At 41.3% G+C, this 13,631-nt stretch overlaps 1 protein-coding gene across 4 annotated transcripts in view; it reads right to left on the bottom strand.

The window, feature by feature from the left end:
* Positions 1-13,631, bottom strand: part of DAAM2 (dishevelled associated activator of morphogenesis 2) — a 205,539-nt gene that overhangs the window by 39,358 nt on the left and 152,550 nt on the right. For 3 of the 4 annotated variants that reach the window (XM_040612105.1, XM_040612104.1, XM_040612101.1), the window contains 6 exons: positions 13,486-13,624; positions 11,964-12,022; positions 11,384-11,568; positions 10,109-10,426; positions 3,006-3,113; positions 191-223 (listed from right to left, as the gene is read on the bottom strand). In XM_040612105.1, coding sequence (XP_040468039.1) covers positions 191-223; positions 3,006-3,113; positions 10,109-10,426; positions 11,384-11,568; positions 11,964-12,022; positions 13,486-13,624 — 842 coding nt within the window. The remainder of the gene's footprint in view (positions 1-190; positions 224-3,005; positions 3,114-10,108; positions 10,427-11,383; positions 11,569-11,963; positions 12,023-13,485; positions 13,625-13,631) is intronic. The other variant, XM_040612102.1, reaches the window with a different exon arrangement.

Genomic DNA, 13,631 nt, shown 5'->3' with positions numbered 1-13,631 from the left:
AACTACTTCTTATCACAGAGCTAATACAACAAAAAGAATTTTTTGTACCACCTTCCCTATCCAAAAAGCAGAGGTGCAAAGGCATATGAAAGAGTAGCATGAGGTGAGTCATGACCCCATAATAGCATGGTGCCAGACTTCACCTTCCCACACACTGCAAGAGGACCAGGAGGTAGACAATGGTACTCACCTGCTTACAGGAGGAGGGGTTAGTTAGCAGGTCCTATACAGGCAGCAGCCGCAAATAACGAAGAAGGAAACATGCCAAAAATTAGTCACAGAGAAAGATATCAAGTTTAACAAGGACGCTGAATTTAGACACACACTGTTTTTGAAGAGAATAAAATGCTTAGCAAGTAATACAGGCCCAGATGGCTCAAAGGTATTTCAGCATTTCTTTGCATATTTTAAATCAGCAGATGTTGGGAGACTAAGAGTTCTAGGTCTTTTCTGAAAAGAATAAATTCAGTCTCCAAAATATAAATCTTTTAGGTCTTGAAACATTAACTAGAATAATGCTTAAATACCTTTATAAATCTAGTCTGGAGTCTTACTGAAAGAACTGCCAAGGTTAAAACATGAGGGCCAGTTCTCCTCTCTTGATGCACAGACACAATTTGCCATTAGTAGTAACAGCTTGTTTCAATGACACATTATACCTTCTAACAACTTATAACTCAGTAGTTTGAAAGCACTTGGTAACCACCAAAGAAGCCTTACAGTGCTACTGGGTGACAGATGCCAACTATTTCACAATATATTCCATACTCCAACAAAACACCAGATATACTGAATCAAAAGGTCAATATTACACAGTAAGATTGGAGCAAGGTCAAAAGACAAGTGTAAGGATTCTTGGGCCAGCATTCTGTACACTGAACAAATCTGCTTTCCCTCATAGCAACCAGAAGTTATACAATGGGCTTGAGAGAGGAGAAGAGACCCTTTGTCATTAAAAAATGAATAAGAAAGAAAAGCTGTTTAACGTAAATGAAACTGGAAAAAATATGAAGATCATGTTAATAACAGCAAAGAAATGTCTTTATCTGTACCCATTCAGCATTTCAGATGGAAAAGAGCAGGGCTTTGCATTGACATTTTTCTTTACAGACATTTGGATGAAGTTTAAAAGTCACAAACCCAGGGTAAACACATATTTGGCCAGAGTGGAGTGTTTTCAAAAATAAAAGAGGAGAAAAGACTAAGTGTGAATCAACTGGAAAACTTCTCATAAGCTTTTGATTCAAAAGCAATTTTGGTTGCCCGGCCTTTAAAAAAAAAAAAAAAAAAAAAAAGTAAATTGATGAGGACTTGTTGATTAGGAATCCAGTTCACACTGGAGTGAGTATGGGTGAAAAAGAAAGCACAGTAATAACAATGGAATATATAAAGGAGAAAAAAATACCCCAAACCCCTCAATGAAAGCTGGAAGGGCAGCAATACACCTAACTACACAAAAATACGAGTAGCTTACATAAATGATACTTTAGTGTGTGGAGCCACTGTCATAAAGTTTGTTTAATGAGGATGGAAGAGAACTGTTCTGAGACCCATGGAGGTCACTGAGATGATGGCTCCATTCCAGTGGGCAGGGGTAAGGGTCAGGTTAGTTTACGGTTGAACAGGCCAGGCTGCTTTTCCATGACTAGTAACACAGGCATAAATATTATGATTCTAACTGAGAGTCGTCAGACCAGTACAGCTTTGGCTTTGGATTTTGGGGCCCAAAGGAAGCAAGGTTTTGCGAGGTCATTTCTAGTGAGGAAGCTGCAATGTTTGCACCTGAAACATTGCAATGGCACCTTGATGCTGCCATGTACAGTCTGGATATTTCAAGACAACTAGGATCTCGCCACCATAGCTAAGCCATTAGCACAGGGTCACAGGGTCTAAAACCAATCATTTAACAGCACTGAAGTTTCATGTGCCTTTCTTCCCCTTTATGAACTATGTTCTTGTTTCAGGGATTCACAGAGAGAGGGATCCACTGAAACAGCAACAGCTATTTGCAGGAGCAGAATGAGAAATGAAATCCCGTCATACGGAGGATAACATCGTAGCCTTCACAGTTCAAGTTGGGATGTTTATCTATGTGGCCGTGAGCTAGTAGATCAAAGATTTATTCATTATATTTATTGGATTAGATAGAAAAATGAGAGAGAGAAGGGAACAGATGGAAAGTCTAAAGACAAGGGTTTTTTTTGTTAATTTTAAGGTATAAATAAGTTAATGAAGTAGTTATCATCACTGTAAAGCTTAATCATAAAGGCTGCTTATGGCAGTCATGTCTGTGTCTTTTCCTAAAACTTCAGAGCAATGATTCATTTCTGCAGCGTACAAAAGACTGAATTTCTCCAAACATATTCCAAAAGCAAGGAAAGCTGGGGGAGTTCAGGGAGTGCAAGTACAATCCCTCTCCTGCTAAATTTCATTCAGCAGAGATAGATAAATTGAAGGTGACTTGCTTTCCAAGAAAAAGAGGAGGAAAAAAAGGACATTCTAATAAATGGCTGCTTTTAAAGTATGCTGTTTGTGTTATAATCTGTAATTCAGACAGTTTCTGTCACCTAGCCAGTTAGGTCAGTTGGCTGTTTAAGAAAAAATAGACAAAGTAAAAGACAGCTAATTCAGTCATCTTGCTCAGTACTCAGGCAACTACAGACACTTTTTCTGTGGATGAATGGGAGACATACAAAGATAGATGTCAAACCTAAATGTAAGCTCGGGAGCTTTTGGAAGCCAGTGGCTGCTGAGATCAAACAGAGCATTACCTGTCGGGAGCTGTTACCTCTGAGAGCTGCCCATTAGTACAAAGTCTGTTGATAACAGAAGGTTATACTCTGCTGTTCTCCCCACTTCTTTTGGCCTTGTGATTTTTTGAACAGTGGCAAGGCAGTAAATGATGCAGCCTGACTGCAGATGGACAAGGGCCCAGATCACTGTCACGTGTTCCTTCCTTCCCCAGAAATTCAAGGAAGACGAGGTGTGGAAGAATTCACCCCTACCTGGTGTCTCTGATACGCGGAGAACATCTTTTCAAAATCTTCTAGATCCAGCACCTTGAATGCCTTTAAATCGTCAATCTCATTCCAGATTGTGCCATGGATCCTCTCCTGGAAGAAAAGATCATATTTTAATGAGACAGCAAAAGCTTTTAGCTAAAAACATCCAATCCCATTTGGACAGATCATTCTTTCCTGCTCAGCGGCCATGTTCCTTTATGTTCTACTGCATGTACTACCTCTGTTATTTTAGAGGGCACACTTTGTTTCAAGAGTCAAAGGAGAAAAAAATAGTGATTTGTTTTTGGGGGGGGGGGGTCTTGTTGTTATTTTTTTTTTCTTTTTTAATATACTGAGTATTTAGTATTTTTCATCACAGCAAGCTTCTGATGAAAGGGCACATTCCAGGACTAGCAAACCACATCTCAAGCAATATCCATGATCCCACAGTACGTTTCCTTTCAAGAGCGGCCATCTGTCTGACACAATGATTGTGGTCATGCTGAAAGAAGTGTTACCATCATGAGGAAAAAGCTTAGGAAGGGCACTGATGCATGACAAACACCAGACACATTTTCCCTTCTGCAAATTTTGCCAGGTTCTGTTGTAAAGCCCAAAGGGTGTGTGGTTTTCATTCTGCCCATCTGTGAAAGTATTTTGAGATTTTATTTTATTTTACTTTTAAGGCTCTGAGTCTTTGAAGTCTAATTGTTTCCTATTACATGATCTCCCCTGTCTACATAAGGTTTTTGTTGACTCAGATAGATACAATCTATACCCAGATCTCTAAAAGAGCATCATCCACACTAACTGGAAATGTTTACAGCCCATGTGATACATACCCCCGAATGCCAGGGAATCCAGCTTTTTGGCAAATGACTAGCATGGAGGGAGACAGGCACAGACACTTCCTCCAGCTTTGCTGTACACCAACCCAACCCTGGACCAAATCAGCTCTTGCAGTACATGAATTAGCTAATCAGCAGTCATCCTAAATCAGAAGGCGGCCTTGGGGTCTCCTGCTGACGTTCTCAGGACAGATGTCATTGCTGGCAGAGGACACAAAGACTGAACTACCTTCTCCTTCCTACTGACTGTTAAGGTGCATGTTGTGTGAGACAAGCTTTGGGCAATTACCTATTTAGAAAAGGAAGACTTGCTCTTCACAACTGACTACACTGTCTTTCAGTTCATTTAGTTAATGAAGTGTACATTTATTGTACTTTATTAACTGGAAAAATAAGGAAGGTGTTGATTAAAAGAAAAAGGAAATGGACAGAAGGGATTGTAAAAAGGCCTAAGCAAATCCCAGGAGGTGAAGAGCCAGCAGAACACTGATGCAGAGAAAGCCAGGAACAGCAAGCAATAGCAACGAAACCCTCACACAGGCTCCAGCTCTGAAGTACCTGACTTGTACCTACACAGAAAAGTGTGTTAACACTTCATTATCAGAACTAATTAGGAACAGGCTTTACTTCCCATTCACAATCATCAAAGGAATGAGAGAAATGTGCTAAGCCACAAGGCTCAAGGAGCAAGGAAAAAACCTGATGGGAGGATGAAATGAGGGGGAAATAAAAGTGTGAAGTGTTCTGGAGGAAATTCCTGGCAGGGCAGACACTGTGAAGGAAAACCAACACCCTCCCTCCAGAGGCAGCCTGTGAGTGCCTGAGGGCAAGGAGGGGTGTCTGCAGTGCTATTTACAGCGAGAACATATACTAGAGTGGAGCAGCACCCACCCCTGAACAAGCTCACCAATATCGTTGTACCATTCCTTGCAATCATTGTGGCTTTTCGTTCCACAGTAGGAAAAATGTCATGACCCTGTGGCTGTAACATGACAAATGAGTTTGGGAGGCTCATCTCAGCCAAAGGAATAGGAAACACAGTTACTTTTCATTTTACTCTAACCCTAGACTCCACTACCAATCTTAGCCAGAAGCATTCAGGAGGAGCGTTCATTCTTATTCAATTTCCAGACTGGCTTTATAAACCTTGAATTATAAATCCTGAGGGATGCATTTGAACAGCAGAGCAGTTCTCAGAGTTCCTCACTCTTTCAGATTGTTCCATCAAACACTGAAGTAGAAGAATATTTCTTGACAGGAGCTAGTGCACATGGCTTCAGAAGCAGCCCTTAGAGTCACCACTGGGATAGAGCCCTGAGGATGCCAAAAAGCTATAGGCTGTGTTTGGCCAAAGGCTGGATGTGACTCAAGAGACAGCTACTCTGGAGAGCCTTGCTCATCTACCTGTCTGGCTGCAAAACTCTCCTGGGAGTGAAGTTTCCCCAGAAATGGCAAGAACAGTGAGAACGTGCTACAGAATGGGCTAGTCTGAATGAATTGCAGAGGTGCTGGAACAGGCAGTTCTGAAACTCACAAAGGGATTGCAGATAATAGTTCTTGACCATGCTTTCCCAGAAAAAAACAACCCAAGGAAGTTAAAATTATTCTCATTTCAATTCAGATTCATTTTAAGACCCTGGTTGAATCTGGTCCTGTACAGGATGGTTTATATGCTACTTGTAGCAGAAAAACAAATTCCAAAGCAGCACCATTGCAATGCTGCACACAAACAGAACTTTGAGCCAAGCAATGCAATTTTAGTGCTTAAAAACCAAATGGTCCAATCCCGTCAAAGGAAAAAAAAAGGCAAGCAAAGGTATAAACAACCTTAGTTACACAAAACACTTGCAATGGTGCTGTCCCTTCTATTTCTACCCTAGGTTCTGCCCTTGAAAACTATCATGTTGCTGCCAGATAATTTCCTACACTGAGCTCTTGCTACTCAGTTATAGATTAACTGGCTGATAGTTCCTTGTCATCAGCCAGAGAGACTGAGCGTTTTAAGAGAAACAGGCTTGCATAATGTGCTCGCTATGATAAATGATTCCCTCAGCACCATAAAAAGTATTTATGGTCCCTAAATATCAATTTTAAAATAAAGTAAATTCTTTATTTCTTCTTTCCTTTTTCTCTCACTTTAACACACACATACACACACACACAAAAAAAAAAAAAAAAAAAGAGGTCACTTCATCCATAACATGCTTTTCCTCCCATATTTATTTATTTACTTATCTATCTACTCATTCTACAAGTCTTCCAAGATCTGTGGTTCCTCTGCTTTGCAAAGTCTTGGCCACCTTTGAGAAACAAATGCTATGAACTACATTTCCCAGCATCCTCTAGCAAAATGGTAGCATATATTTTATAAGTAAACCTCTTATTATCAGAACAAGTACTGACAAGGTATATGTTCCATCAAGCTGAGGTTCTGGGTATGTTGCATTTAACAATCTGCTCGCTGTAGCTGCTGCAGTTACATCATTTCACCTTTGTAATGAGGCTCAATTTGCTGAGACCTACACAGACAGAGAATGACAGTATTTCATGGAGCTACAGATCATAACAAGCTGTCCTCTGCTACATCTAACAGATTATTTTATTTACCCTGAAAGATAAATAATGATACTCTGCAAGCCACCAAAGTCCATCATGCTTCAGTAACCTCACAGCATGAGTGAAAATTACAGTACTTTGGGAAAGCCTTTCATTTGTCCTGCAGGTCCACAGAAACCATAGGAGCGATGAGTGTCCTGTGAATACTGGAGCAGGCAATTCTGCTTACTAGTAGGTTAATATTTGTAAAATATTAACCATCAAAAACTGAAGCCACTTAAAATTTTAATCCATAATTCCATAATGAATCTGAAAAAAGGGATATGAACAGAGTGTGGTTTTCAGATTTCTATCTTGATATCAGATCCTTTCTTCAGTGTAAGAAAAATCCAGTTTGAGCAAAAATTGTATTTCTGGCATGTTTGTTAATTGAGACAGCTGTTTTATCTTGCTGTAGGACTAGGCACCACCAAGGCTACTATGAGTAGCTTCACACTGAGATTTTGTAGAAATCTTTCCATTAATTTTGAATCTCTGGCAGCAGTCCTGCATCATTGTTTGCCATGATCCTCAGGCTGCTTTCAGGAAGAAAGTTCCAGAAATCAGGATCATCAATAACTTTACAGAAACATTTTTTAGAAAACTCAGTGTCAAAATGAACATTTTCTGCTTATGTGATGTTTTTGGTGGTGGTGGTGGTGGTGGTATTGTTTCTAAAAAAAAATCCTATGTGGTATGTAGAACAAATATCTTTCTTCTGAGACAATTTCACCCATGTCTGCTTAGAGCTGTCTAAAGAAAGCTCTTTCAGATCATTGACTAGAGTCAACACCAGCCTGACACTTAACGGGAAGCTATTTCTCCAGTCATGGGATAGCAAGCAGTGCAGTTGAAGGTTGACTATATTTACTCTGATAACTTCAAATCAATATGTTTATAGTTATTAAAAAGGTAATTATATTAATCCATTTTTCCAGTGTGCTTGAAATCTGTGCATAATTTGGATTAACCATAAATGTCTGGTCCCTGTTTGACCTTGGGTGTTGTGTAAAATTCAGAGTGAGAGAGCAAACTCCACTTGCTGTCCAGAAACAAAGAAAGGAATCTTTCCAGGATATTACAGTGGTTACATTGCAATATATTTTTTTCTTAAAAAACAGAGATCCTTGGCACCAGCACTACTGTAGTGCTGTATGCATGGAATTCAGAGACGATGCTACAGTGCTGTATGAATGGAGCTGTGGTGCAGAAGGGCTTCATCACAACTCAGCCTATCCATGCATCTAAATGGCTTTGTGCTTGATCACCAGCTTACATCAAAGCTAGTACAAAATCTTTAATTCCCAAAGGATATCAGTGGGTTGCTTGAGTTTCATTGTTAGAAGCAGGAATACTTTCCAGTCAAACCTTTTTTCATGGTGCCCGCGGGAACTGTGAACAATCTGTTTTCGTCAACTGCTACGAGTTTAAATATATTTGATCATTCTCCGAACACCCAGCAACTCAGTCCTTTCCTTCCAAAGACACTATCAGCATTGGGAAAAAAGGTGCCAGCCGTGGAGGACAGCCTTGATTCCACTACTGAGAAAGCATATTGCAGACAAATGCCCCTCAGCCAGCCCTGTCCACGCTCCTCTTGGCCTCTGCTGGCTTTCTCTCACTCCCTTGAGGCAGGCTGCATGAACAGAAAGGGGTTCATTCTCATGTGGGCTGCCTCAGTCCTGGCATCATCTTCACACTCGCTTAAGAAAGCTTAGGAGGAAGACTCTGTACTAACTGCTTCTAGAAGGATGGCCTAAACAGTATGTAGAGATACCTAAGAGCTGAATAACATATTTCACCTGGCTGCAGACCTAAGTTTGCGTACAGTTCTGTTTCCAGCACTGTGCCACCTCACCTCGCTGTGTTGCACGGTGCAGATGTGCCTGTGCTTTTTGCTAACTAGACTGGTCTTTCAAAAAAGAAAAACATATATGTGGTGTCAGATGTATTTTTCCTCAAAATGTTTTTGTTGGGAAAATTTGTATTCATGTGAACTGGAAGTTAAACACTACCACGAACCACAGTAATACTATGCACACTTTCAGGCCTCAGTTTTCTGTGCACAAAAAACTCAGGATACACTGCTCCCAGCCAGTGTGCTTGTGAGTCTTCATTCAAGTATGGCTACTTTGACAGCTCAGAACACCACAGAAGTGCTGTGATGGTAACAAAAGGCAAGATGAGGCCATCCAACCCACCCATCACTTTGCATTCAGAGGATTCATATCCATGCAAACAGAAAGGAAGTGCCTGGTACTGAAGCAGGGGATCTAGGATAACTGATCAGGATGGCCAAAAACATACTGCTTCCTCCAAGAGTCAGTGGAATTAAATAATTCCATAACAAAGTGTTACCCAAATAACAAGGCAAGCCACCTGTGTCTGCACCACCAGCTCTGCAGTTTTGCAGAGACCTTACCAGATCAAAACACTAACCCTGGCAAACACACCAAAATTAAGCCCACGCCCTCTTATGCCCCTTTTTTCCAACTATTCTGCCTTCCTCAAAATAGCATCTTTTACCCACCTCACCACCCAGGTCTTCAGTTTTATTAGCACAGCTGCCTTCACTCCTAACCAGAGGGCAGGATAAGCCTACAGTTACTGTACATTAAACAGAAACACCTGTGACTCTCTCTTTTTCATATACATTCATATATATACATATATTAGTTATTATTTCTTTTCTTCAGAGCATTAAGTCCCATGTTCTGCAAAGGAAAATAAATCCCCATCCTTACATTCTCTCCCACACCCCCCACGTGGCCTTGACAGACAAGCACAGATGGTGCAGCAAATATTTCACTTCACTTTATTTTAAAGAAAAGGAGAGAGGGGGAGAGAGAATTCTTGTGGCATTCCAGAGGTCCCTGGACACTCATTCCAAATGCCAGAGTTGGGCCCTGGGTGAGTTTCAGTCTAAAAGAGAACCTGGGTTTCTAGGCAGCCATCCAAACTCAACACAGACACTTTTTTCCTTTCTAAATCAGTTTAACAAAAAATTAAAACCTAAAGTGAAGGAGGCGGGGCAGAGAAGGAAGAGAGAGAAGTGCAGGGGAAGGAGAACCAACTAAGGTAGCAGAAAATGAGTGCAACAGGAAGAATCCAAGTCCTCTGTTTTGATTGCAAATTTGGAGTTTGGTTGCCAAGAGACAGTTGTAACCATGCACAGAGAAGGGCGGCTTCCCTTGTGGTGACGAACAAATGGTGGGGAGAATCAGGCCACCTATCTCTCCTTGGGGAAATCTCCTGCCAGGGTAGAGGAGGCTGATTTTGGAGTTGGTTCTCACCATGTTTTGCCCACACTGGCTCTGACCATCCTTTTCCTTGATGTGCAAGTGAGGGACTGGCACACCAGTCCTGGAGATGTCCATCTCTGGCTAAAGTATTCAGTCCTACTACAGCTTTGCCTAACTGATCGCATGCCCAGATCTACTGCAGCTCCCTCAATCTAACTAGCACCTCGGTCATCACAGGAGATATACTGCACCGGTGGAGAACTGAGGAGACTCCCTCAAGACAGCTACTGACTCCTACTGACTTCAACCCACAGAAAGCCACAGTATCACTTGCTTCTGTCACCTTGCACTTCATGGCATTGATCAACACCGAGTTATCCTTAGAAAGTAAATTAATTGCTGAGAGCATACAATTTCTTACCTCACTCAGTTTAGCCCAGTTGAAGGATTTCAGTGGGTGGGAAGGCTGTGGGATAGATTTCTTCTTCAGGCTGGTACCACTGCTGCTGAAGGTGGCTGTTGAAGGGGGTGGCATCCCCATGCTGAAGAAAGGTGGTGCTCCTGGTGGAGGAGGAGGTCCTCCTGGAGGAGGTGGTGGAGCAGGAGGAGGGGGACAGCTGGAGAAAGGCAGAGGAGGGGGCAGTGGTGGCAAATTCTCAGATGTGTGGGAAGAGGACAAAGCTAATGGGCCACCTGGAGGGGGTGGTGGCGGGGGTGGGAAGGAAATACTGCCCCCTTGCTGGAAAATAAAAAACACACAGAAAAAGAAAGCAAACAGTTTAAAAGGCACAATAACTCCATGTTGCCAGCTGATGTGATTTTATTACAAGATTCAAAATATTTGATGTTTTCTTTAAAGCCTCCTGCACTCAAAGCCATGCAATAAAGGGAGGAATCTCAGCTTTCATTTAAGAGAAAGTTTCAAGCCCTTGAAGTTGTGGAGAAGAGCTTGAAAAAAAGGAACCATAAATGGCTCAGAAAAACAGAAAGCTAGTAAAAGAAGCCAAAATATATTATTTTCTCCTTATGTATGAAAAAAGAGAAAAGTTCTATCTTATGAACTTTTGAACTCCTGAGTTTTAAACCTTAAGGTTTGAAATACTGAATACCTGTCATTAGGCCCCACTAATAGAAAGTGGCAGTGGAGAAGAGAGAACAAACCTGCTTTCTGCAATATCTAATTCCTCAGGGCCTCGTCCTGGTGAGCTGAGGCTCAGGCACACTGCTGGGGCAGAAGGAGCAGCAAGCAGGAGGGAGCAACTGCAAATGCTGCTTTTGCAGAGCTCCAAGACAGTACTGATGCTCTTGAAGCATGACAGGAATCCTGTTTCTCACTAAATTTATGTTCATATCTGGGAGATTTCTCTATATTCCACTGAAATAACAACCAGAGCCACCCTACTCAGCAGCAAAAATATGGCTGGAGGAGGACATGCGTGCCTCAGCAGCTTCTGCAAGGAAGGTGGCTGAAGAGAAGGAATGAAGCAGCCCATGCATTATCCATTCTATACCACCAGCTCTAGGATTTCAGTCCCAGCTAAAAGCTGAGCAGCTTCTAAATATTCATCTTTGTAGCTGGCTAGACAGACTCTCTCTGTACCAACCATAGAAAGTGTTTCACTCATAACGTGCTTTTGTTCATCATTCACTAGTTAGCAGGCCTCAAAAGACGATGGGAATAGTCCCAGTCTCATACCGAGAACTCATTAAGTTGAGCCACTAGGTCGTTCATCTGGTCCCGGGTCTGGCGCAGCTCCAAGGATTCCTTCTGCAGTTTGTCTTTCATTTTGTTCAATGTCTTCATCATTTCATCTTTCTCCTGGGTCTTTGTCTCACATTCCCGCTCCTTCTTCTCTAGCCTACTCATCAGCTCAGCATGATCTAGGGGTAAGAGGCAAATGGGGCTGGTGAAATAAAGGTCATGAACAGTCCCGAAAGAGATGCAGGTTACACTGAAATATTCAACTGGGGATGTATGACAGTATGAAAAAGAAAATGGAGTCTGACTATCTTGACAGTGATCTTCAGTTATCAAGACAACAATGCCCAAGTTCCACTTAGACTGTAAAATCACTTCATGTGAAGACTGAGGGAAGCCCCATCCTATTGAACACATAAACTGATCACCATGAGAAAAAATCTACTAGAGGGAACAAAGCAGGGTTTGTCCACAAAAGCAGAAGTTGTGCGCAGCTCTGCTGCTTGCTGCTCTGTGACTGAATCAGGATCAGTCTTGCTTCCTCTTTTGCCTTCCCAAGCACAGAGGATACACTCACCTTTCCGAAACTTCTCTGCCTGGTCCCTCCACTGCTTGACTTCATTTTCATTCACCAGCCTGAAAGATGAAATCAGATAATTTCAAGTTGTTCTGGGCTACCCAGGCTGAAAGGCAAGTGGCCATTATGTGTAGTGATTATCAAAAGGGAACCTGGTGAATTTACATGGTTATACAGGATCATACTGGTCATCAGTCTGGCTCCAGATCCTGATCCATACTGTAGCCAACAGTTAATATAAATGTGATGGCTGGTTGCTCAAATTCCTGAAAAGGAACAAAGGAATGCCTGGGGAAGGAATCCTGATATGTTCCTGTCTTCAGGTAATGCTTTCAAAATGCCAAGTCTACTTATTTTGAAAGAGGGAAGTCATCACTAAAATAATCAAGCTGCTGTGGGTTATAAATTACCCCACCCTTAATACAAGACCAGATTGCCATCTTTTTTCCTACTTCTGCGGTTCTATTTTTTCTTTCTTACAAGGAGGGAGGATGTTTATCTGTTGGGTAATACATCAGTAACAAGGCAACACTCATATCTCATACTGGCACAGCTATTTCCTATTACTGACAGAAAATATGCAGGGCATGCTGGGGATTGATTAGATACGCAGAATGAGGAGTAGCTATGAAAGTAGAAAGGGAAGATCAGGCACGAGGTCTACAATGAAGCCTAATATCCAGGCAGACAGAAAGAGATCAACACCAGCATATTTTTCCATAATGAGAAATCAGTTTTGATTTTGGCTCATGCCTGTAACAGGGGAGACTGTAAGATTTTTAGTACAGGAGAATTTGGTTTCATATGAGGCTTATGTTCTATAAAATACTCTTTTCAGTGGATAATTCAGAAGGGTAATGGGCCATGAGTTACCTGCAGAGGCAGATGGATGGAATGAAGAGTCCAAAAGTTTGGCTAAAAAAGGACTGAGAACAGGGAAGTTGAGATGAGAGCCAGCTCATGTAGCTAGACTTCTCAAATGATGCATCCTATGGGAAAAAATAATGGTCGTGCCCTCAGCCAAGTCTGTGGGTGAGAGCATGCAGACATTTTATGAAGAGGTAAAAAGTTTTGTGTGCTAGGTGGGGGCTGCTTTCCACTATTCAAAATCTTTCTAAACTATGTGCTTATTAGTGAGGAATGAAATCTAAATAGAGATGACCACTTTTTTTTTTTTTTTTTTTTTTTTTTTTTTAAATATCAATGAACTTTCATCAACATTCTGAATGAAAAAAGGCACATGAGGAAGCCTTGTTATAACATCATGGGTATTTTTTCTGCTCTTCCAAGCAGCTTAATATTTAATAGAAATTAGAAGTCAAAGGCAAGGACTTTGCTAGAAAATACTGTCTAGTTGAGATGCCATTAGAAGAAAACCATTTAGAAGACCAACAAGATCATGAGAAGCTGTAAGTTAAAATAAGAAACTCCTCAGATATGATAATTTATTTTCTAAGCACCTGCATACTTATCATATACTTATACCCACATAACAAAAATTAATAACAATAATGCAGCTTACATTTTAATTATATTTTTGACATTGAAGTTTTCCAATGGAGCTATATCTGGATCTTCTCCTCGCTCATCCTGAAGAACAATTTGTTGAAGTATTCTGTCCAACAGCTGCCACTGCTGGAAGTTTCCTCCATTCCTCTTATCTGTATA

Source organism: Falco naumanni, chromosome 12 (assembly GCF_017639655.2).
Source record: "Falco naumanni isolate bFalNau1 chromosome 12, bFalNau1.pat, whole genome shotgun sequence".
Taxonomy (NCBI): Eukaryota; Metazoa; Chordata; class Aves; order Falconiformes; family Falconidae; genus Falco; species Falco naumanni.
This window is presented reverse-complemented; position numbering and strand designations above follow the sequence as displayed.